Here is a 9163-nt window from a genome sequence, read left to right as displayed (position 1 = left end):
ACAGGTCAAGATGGCTAAAGAAGAGGAACAGGGTCAAACTTGCTGACCCCGCACTTTCACGCCATCGTCACGGGCAAATATGCCGCAAAGAGCGCGACGCGGATCTCTTGTACCCGTTCTATTTCTCAAGGAGATACGGTTTTGAAAAACAAAGGGAAAAGCTTATACAGATATCAAAGAGCAAGAATTCATTTTCTTTCTCCGGTTGTTCTGCATTTGCAGCACTTTTTATATATCGCAATACAGTTATGCTTTTATTGGCTCAGTGCAAAAAAAAAAAAAAATTTACAATATTACATATCTAAAAAGTTAACAGTACAGTGCATTCATTCGTATGAATTTCAGATTATTTAGTTTTTGGAAAAGTGAGTGCGTATTTGTCACGCGTGTTCTCCAAGGCTACATTGACCAAGCACACGCAGAACTGATTTCATGCAGTCATCAGATTTTAATGAGTTATTTTAAACATTTAACACAACCATCATTGAAAAAAATTTAAGGTAATGATTTACAAGAATATTGCCTAATTAAAAAACATGGCATATTTACTGCCTTGCAGTGGGCGCTGTGTTGGGTGTTTACTGCCACCCTGTGGTCCAAAAGGGAACAGCACAGTGGCCACATTTCACTGCTGAGCCTTGACTAATATCTCATTTATTTCAGTCCACTGTATCAGACTATTTCTGTATAACTGCTCAGGCAAATGTGGAGCTCATATAGCAAGGTGAACTCCAGTATTTTAAACCCAAACAGTGCTCATTAAATCGTTCCTTGTAATGCAATATTTGAAATGAGCTTGTTTTCAATCACAGTTATGTTCATTTTCTGCACCCTGTTCTCATCCACTGCTCCACCTTCAGTCAGGATAAGGTTTTACAGGGTAAGAGTACACTGTAATAAAAGAACTTAACATCTGAACAGTAATTACATAGTTTTTTTTTCCATTAAAAGCAATTAAAAGGTGGTGCAGCAGGTGCTGTAGTGGTTAGAGCTGTTGCCGTTGAAGGACCTGCGTTAAATCCCTGCTCATGCACTAGTAACCTTGAGCAAAGTACCTGCCCTGAACTGATTAAGCAAAATTCACCCTGCTGGACAATTAGGGTAATTTTTTTTAAGTAATGCATATACAAGTCACTTTGGAGAGTAGCATCAGTTAAATTAACAAATAATACTGGGGAAAATGGGATATTATTTGGTTATTAAAACAATCCCATTCCTGGTGAAGGAAATTCACAAAACTTTGCAAGTAGTATTCCTTGAAGCCTTTCAATTATCTTGTGCAATCAAAACATTCCCGTTAATTTTATATTCAATAGCACTCCAATCAAATATGTTGCCTTTTGGGACTGAGTGACCATAGTGCAATGCCTGAATATCTTTGTCGGAGAGGACGTAGTCCCACATGTTAACATTTGAAATTTCACCCACAAAACTCTGTGCAGCATCATAGTCCCCCAGGTACCGGTCTGGGTCCTGACCCAGAATCACAGTGCCCTCGGAACGGACCGTGTGCCCAGCCTTGTAGACCTGGCGAACACTCCTCCTACCATCCATCCAGAATGCAGAGAGACCCGTGGCTGAGTCCCAGGTGAGGCAGAGGTTGGTCTTAAAGGTGCTCAGTGGAGGCAGGTGGAATAAAGCCCCTCCACCACTCAGGTAGAAAGAAAGACGGCCGTCTTTCTCACGCCACAGATTGAGCTCATCAAAGTCAGCTGTGCGGTAGGCGAAAAGGATGACCTCTCGCTCGCCCTCCAGCTCGGTGGCTAGTTGCATGCAGAGTGTGAAGGCCTTCAGCTCAAGTGGCTTCAGAGGAGTCAGGGTGACGTAGCTGTAGTCTGTTTCATAGGGGAAGATCAGAGCTCTTCCAGAAAGGTCTGCTGCAGGAGCACAGAAAGAACCAGGCACATATCAGGGAACAGTTATTTGTATTTGTGATCAAAAGTATAGTTTTAAAAACGGTGGACAAACAGTAACATAGTGAATTAACTGCAGCGAAGGTACAGTGGATATCAAAGGTTTGCACACACTTCTTGAAATCTAAGTTTGTGTCGATGTAAAGGCTCAAATCAAGACAAATCATGTGACTTTTCCACATTTAATGAGATCTCATAACCAACTATGTTTAAGTGACAAGAAAAAAATCATTATTATTTAAAAAAAAAAAATTACAAATGAAAAACTTCCAGTTCCTTCGGTGCATTAATGTGCACACAGTTCATAACGGTAGATGTAAGCTGTGTGAGATTTAGCCAGTTACATTCCAGATCATGTGCAAAGGCAACTGGCCAGATTCTAAGTAAAATGAACAGTTCCTGTAGGATTTCCCTGAACAGTTAATTCAGTTCAAAGTGCAAAGCTTAACCATGGTCTAGAAACAGCTACCAGAAGATCCTAACAGGAGAATATATGAAACTATCAGGATACTGCAAAGATCAGAAAATCCCTCTAAAAACTGATTACCAGGCATGGAGAAAACTCATCGGGGAGCCTACCAAGAGGCCAAAGGAAAATAAACTAATTGGTTCTCCCCGGCATGTTACAACCACGTTGCATATTCTCCAGAAGTTGGAGCTGTGGGCTAGGAGGGCAAGATGGAAGCCAGTTGTCAGAAAAACAATATCCCATCTCATATAAATGTTGCAGGAGGTTGCATTCAGTCACCCAAATCCATGTGAGAAAATCTCTCACAGTCTGATATGAGCAGAACAGAACTTTCTGGCCGTATTTCCAAACAATATGTTTGAGGCAAAGCCAATGCAGCTCATCACTGAACGAGTACAGCACCTATTTTTGTGTGAGAAACATCAATGCATTTGGTGAAAAGAAACTGACTGTACTTAAGAATCACACATCTACAGTTATGTCTCTTTCTCTTAAGGTAATGCACAAATTGTATTTTCTAATGAGATGTACATTGCTTTGGAGGAAAGCGTCTGCTAAATGAATAAATGTATATATAAGCATGGTGGTGGCAGTGTCATGCTGTGGGGAGAGGGTAATCTTCAACAGGAATCAATAGGGGCTCTGCTTAGAATCAGAGACAAAATGAGTAACTCCAGGAAATTGTGGGACAAAAGCTGCTGACCCTCTCTAAGAAAACTGTACAATTTCACAATCCAGCACAACAGTCACAAGTACACAGCCAATTCAGCAAAAACATCTGTGGACTTACCAAACAAGGGCACTGAACATATTTTAAAATGACACACACACACACACAGGCTGACGCCACTTGTCCTGAGCAGGGTCGCGGCAAGCCGGAGCCTATCCCGGCAACACAGGGCGTGAGGCCGGAGGGAGAGGGGACACACCCAGGAAAGGACACCAGTCCATCACAAGGCACCCCAAGCAGGACTCGAACCCCAGACCCACCAGAGAGCAGGACCTGGCAAAGCCTGCTACGCTACTGCGCCCCCCCCCCCAAATGATATACTGTATCCTTAATTTTCCTAAAAATTATCCACTTGGGTTTCACTTAAATATTAATGGCTACCTTATATAAAAGGTGAAGATAATTTCTCTTGATTTCAGCCTTCACATCAAGAAAATGTGACACTGGTGAAGATTTTTGATAACCACTGTAAATTTAAAAAAAAAAAAAAAAAACAGGTAATGTGGTAATTTTGGGTAGTTATGACATTTCCTTCTGGTTGCCATGAGCGGCTGAACAACATAACATTCTGGAGAACCTGCAGAAGCCGAGGAAAAACCAGCAAACAGGACGGTCACTGCAAAGATCCCAAGTTCACTGTGCAGAGGCTGCCAATACAAAAAAGACACTTCTGAGTCCGGCAGAAATTACATACAGGCACGATACCAGCCCTAATGCTTGTCGGAAAAGTATATATAATAATTCACAGCGATAACAAGAGAAGAACGTCCACAAAGGTATTCAAATAAAATGTTCGGAAAGAAGTTTTTTCGTAAACGAAATGAAGAGGTGCGCTCAAACACGCACATACACATAAATACGAAAGTGTCAGCTTGATTGTTTCATACACTAATACCAGGGTATTCTTGTATTATCATTACTTCTACAAAATAATACATTCGAACGGTGGTAACTGGAGCGCCGCAGCTCAGACTACAAAACTAGTCACACACTCATTAAACACTAAGCAATAACACCGTTTTACAGGTCAAGACCTGGGCTGTTTCGGACAGGTAACTTACCGTACGTGGTCACTTACCATAGCGGGGCCGTAGTTTCTGCTGCAGTCGTGCGGTGTCCTGATGCTCCGGGGCTTTTCTCTCCTCTTCCCTCCTTGTACAAGCTATGACATCACACCTCCCAACACGTTCATTTACAAAGGGGGCGTGTGCCCGCGGCGGGAGAACACTGTCCCATTTGTACGGCCCCTGGCGGCGCGGCGCACGCAGATGGCACAGACACGGACTTGTGGCCGCTGTTCCCCCAAGACTAGCATGTGACTGATGACAGCGGCAAACACGATGTCAACAATGCAGCCGGAAAGCAGATCACAGCAAAACGTGGGAAGGAGACCTGTGAACCAACAATACTGAATGTATACGTTTAATATTTTTTTTAAAGACGCATGTTGCTGCTACACTACATCTAAATGGGAGGAGGAATAAAGTGAGGAAAGATGCCCAATGCAAGCGTGGTCTTTTGGGAGCCCTACGGAAAAGTGGGGTAAGAAAAATCACAAGCGCAACCGCTCCAGATGTCACGCCTGGGGACGTACAGCCAGTTATCTCCATAACAAGTCCTTCAGGAGAGGTGCCAAGGATACCATCTGACAAGACGAGCAGCAGAGTAACCGTGATGTTCATTTAATTACTTGTTGAACATAATCCCACTTAAGATTTAATAGTTGAAATGAAAAGTGCTGAAGATATTCAAAACTATACATAATAAAGCATATAGGTAAGAAAATAAAAAACATTATTGGAGTTCTGTAATGTGTCCAGTGATCAGGTAACCCTAATTCATTCCGAATGGGTGGCACAACTGTAAAATGAACCGGAAGCTGAAATGCGCTCATTCCGTTCTTCAGTTTTCCGAAGTCTGGTGTTTCTTCTATCTGGGCTGAAATTATTAATACCGCTTATCGTTAATCTGTCATTTACAGTCTGCTGCATCTGGTCTGGCGCCATAAGCCGAAACCATATTTAAGGAGTGAACATCTTTAATTTCTGCACTGATTTCAAAGTAGAGGAAAAAGATAAACAAAATATAACAAAATTAGAAGAAAATGCATTATTCTTACCTCTATTTTGAATGTAGAAAAAAAATTTAAAAAATAACCCTGAGATGCTGGATGGTGAGGAAACTTTTTAGATTCAGCCCCACGTGTGCTACTACAACTATGCATTCAATTAAAAAAAAACTTCATGGAATAAAAAAGATTTTATTTTCTGGGGGAAAAAAATGCAAAAAAGTAAAAACGAATAAAATTTTTGTTACACTACTTTTTCTCATTATATTAGGAATCATTTAGGGTGATTTTTGAGGTGAAGTCGGTATAGGGGCTGGGGAAAAAAAAATTGAATTTTTCCCGCTAAAAATTTTATTAATCAATTAATTATGTATCCAGTTTTTCAATATTTGGGTGGTTTTTAATAATGAATTAGGACCAGATAATAGGATAGCTGCACATAACTTTTCAGGCTGCTTACAACACACACACATTTTCATTTTTCTGAACCGCTTGTCCCATACGGGGTCACGGGGAACCGGAGCCTAACCCAGCAACTCAGGGCGTGAGGCTGGAGGGGGAGGGGACACACCCAGGACGGGACGCAAGGCACCCCAAGCGGGACTCGAACCCCAGACCCACGGGAGAGCAGGACCTGGCCCAACCCACTGCAACCCCCTTTGCTTACAACACTGAACAGTAAAATAAGACAGATACTGGAAGACTCGTTCATTACATGACCTAACATTACAGATTTGCACACAAAGGTTTAAAAGTTCCATTTCCGCAACCAAAAATGAAATGAATGAGCTCAATATTGGATTAATAGTACATAAGTGGGAAAACATTTCAAAGGCTGCAAGGTTATTTTACCTTTGACAGCTTAAGTTAATGAACTTCCCAGACCAAGTCAGAACCGACATGGACACCCATCTTTTCTCCACCTTCTAGGGCATCAGTGTGCCTGTAAGAACCACAACCCCTCAGGCAGGTGGCACTGTAGCGGTAAGAGCTGCTACCTTCGAACCCAAAAGTTGTTGGCTCAAGTCCCACGTCCAGCTGTAGTACCTTGAGCAAGGTACTTAGCAGGTAATAACTGTAAGCGCCTTAACATTGCAAGTTGCCTTGGAGAGAAGGAGACAAGTATTTGCTAAATGAATAAATGCCATAATTACTAGATGATGGCTCAAGCATCATGACTCAGAAGGGTCTTCATTTACATACAGCGTAACAATTTCTGCAATATTTGTATTCGTGTTCAAGGGTATGACGGCAGAAGGTGGGATTGGAACCTGGGTCCTTCAGGTGCAAGGAGGCGCCTCTAACCACTATGCCACCTGCTGCCCCAGCAGTAAACACCCAGAAATGAAACAGTCCACAGCCTTTCTGCTTTACAGTAAATTGTCTTTATTAGCTCCCTGTATCTAGGATTAGCTGTTACAGCATCACATCTGTCTGTCATTGTGCTGTGCAACATTCAGGACAAACCCAGCGCGACCCAACTGGGGGAACCATCCTGAGGGCCACAGGAAGAGCTCAGCGCACACCGGACCGCTGATGGTGCAGGGACACAATTTCCACACAGTATCTGCTGTACAGAACTCCAGACTCCACATGCAAAGCTGCTAGGGGATCTGGAGGCGCCGTCTTCCAATCCATCTTCATCTGCGTCACGGAACACGACCATTTAAAGACGGAAAACGGAACGTCCGGATTTGTCCGGCATAATGACACCAATAATACTTTATATTATCGTAACATACAACTTGCTTTCACACAAAGGAGGTCAACAATTTGTTAGTTTGCTCTCGGGACAGGAGGTGGAGGCCACATACCGCACGTTCGGCAGACTGGACTTTGAAATCAGTTTAAAGTTCTCCGCTGTTCAAGCACATGGGTCAGGCACACCGAGTCTCCGTCGCTCCGAATGCCTCTCCAAAAGGAAAGAGCTAAGCTGGAGCAGATCGATCCGAGGACTCCGAGTGCTCCATGAAAACAGGAGCCAAAGCATCCTGAAAGCGTACGGACAGGCACCGGCTGACAGCAAATCAGTGCTAAGAACACAATTTTCCATTAAAAACTAATTCACCAGTACTCCTTCTTGTATACGCCCATGACACACTCAAAACGCACCAGAAAGGCACAGATACCCAACACATTTTTTATCTGCTACACTTTAAGTATAGTTCAGACACATGATATCATTGTAAAAAATCATTTTCTTCAGCTGGACAACAATAACCATGTGGACCCACTAATTTTTCATCACATTGTCGCAAAGCTATTTTTTATGCTATTCCCTTCTGTATGGGCCATTAAATTAACTAATAACACAAACCGGCATTTATATACAAGTATCCAATAAAAAAAGCCTAACGTAGCAACACATCCCCAAATAACTCCTGTTTATAAATCATGACAGTGAGGCAAATAATCTGCAAATAATTCAGTAATAAATGTCTTTTTTGGCATTTTTGTACTCAGACTGAACTGCTGTATTACACATGGTGTTGGTTGTAGATGGTACAGTAAACAAAAACAGGATTTATTACACTATACACAAACCTCCAACCAAAACCTATTAATATGCCCAAGAGTGTGTGACAGCTGTCAGAAAATTAATTGTAATGTCACAAAATTACCGCACAGTTAAAAAGACGCATAAAAATTTAGGTCTCTCATATTCAGAAAGTGACCTGCTATGAGCAAACACCAATGTGGAACATTAACATAATGCGAGTCCATGCCAAAAAAAAGACAGGAGGTGTGAGCAAAGTCCAAATTAAGACAAAAAAAAAAAAAAAAAAAACTTAGATGTGTTCCTACTATGTCATCATATATAATAATTCTCCAATAATTTATAAGAAAAAAAAAAAAAAAAAAAAAGAGAGGATGGTGACACCACAGCCTATAAAGCACCACCTTGCATCATCTTGGGTTTGTCAACATCCACTAAATCACTGTTACTGACATCACCAACTCTTCACACTCTTGTCACTCTTTTCATTTATTGTTTCTTGGCAATTACAGCATATATCTACATATTTTACAACAAAACTGTACTTCATGGTTGGAGTTGCAGGAAGTAGAATTTATGGGATCAAATATACTTGTTAATCACCCGACAGCACTTCCTTCCTTGGTATGGATGACATGTTAAGGCAACGGAGAACAAAGCAATTCTAAACCAACGAAAACATAGCGTAATGGAACAGTAATTCCCTCTCTCCTAAATAACATTATTTTCGGCGTTACACTCCCAAATAATCCATACATGCACTTTCAGAACATGCTTATCAAGTACAGGGTCACAGTGGTCCAGACCAAATCCTGAAAAGCACAGGGCACCAAGCGGGATGCGCTCTGTCTGGGATTGGGATGCTGAGGCATTGCAGGGCACTTCCACACCCACACCCACACACCCACACACACTCTCATCTGTAGAGGGCAATTTACAGTCACCAATTCAAACACATCTGGGAGTAGGGAGAGACTCTCACGAAAACCTGAACATGCAAACTCCACAAAAGATAACTAGAACCCACAGCCAAAGAGCTGTGAGGCCATGAACCCTACTCTCTGTCCCGCCATGTTGCTCATTCCCAAATTACGACAATTCCAAAAAGAAAAGAAAAGAAAAAACTAAGCTCACTGGTTCATTTGAAAATCACCAGGCTTATAAGGACTGTGCACTGCATTTACCAGTGATTATTACACCTTTTTTTCTGTAGTACTATCTATTGTGTTGTCTATAGTCTGTGGAGAAGCATTCAAGCAAGAATTTCGTAGCACTTTGTTCACGGTACCTGTACTTGAAGACAAACCTTGAACTGAACTGTTTTATTTCTTCACAGTACCATACCATAGTCCTGGCCTACAGCTCAAAAAAGCAAAACTGCAACATTTTAATTAATCTAATACTATTTATTCTAAATTTTCATTCTCATGGCAGGGCAACACCTACATGAATCTCTGAAGATTCCCCAAGAACTCAGAGGCTCTGA

At 41.7% G+C, this 9163-nt stretch overlaps 1 protein-coding gene across 1 annotated transcript; it reads right to left on the bottom strand.

The window, feature by feature from the left end:
• Nucleotides 1-437: 437 nt before the first annotated feature.
• On the bottom strand, nt 438-4374 carry LOC108923869 (pentraxin fusion protein-like). The gene is made up of 3 exons (XM_018734904.2): nt 4191-4374; nt 3690-3759; nt 438-1877 (listed from the first exon to the last, which is right to left on the bottom strand). Exons 1-3 carry the CDS (start codon nt 4191-4193, stop codon nt 1267-1269), a joined length of 684 nt encoding a protein of 227 aa, XP_018590420.1. The 5' UTR covers nt 4194-4374; the 3' UTR covers nt 438-1266.
• Between the last annotated feature and the right edge of the window lie 4789 nt (nt 4375-9163).

Source organism: Scleropages formosus, chromosome 20 (assembly GCF_900964775.1).
Source record: "Scleropages formosus chromosome 20, fSclFor1.1, whole genome shotgun sequence".
Taxonomy (NCBI): Eukaryota; Metazoa; Chordata; class Actinopteri; order Osteoglossiformes; family Osteoglossidae; genus Scleropages; species Scleropages formosus.
The sequence above is the reverse complement of the archived record's forward strand: the minus strand, read 5'-3'. Positions and strand labels throughout refer to the sequence as shown.

Bases quoted from the DNA above. Each gene is read 5' to 3' on its own strand.
- LOC108923869 (XM_018734904.2), bottom strand. The intron at 1,878-3,689 runs GTTCTCCAGAAT...GTGCTCCTGCAG, and splicing joins TTTTTCCTCGGCTTCTGCAG to CAGACCTTTCTGGAAGAGCT.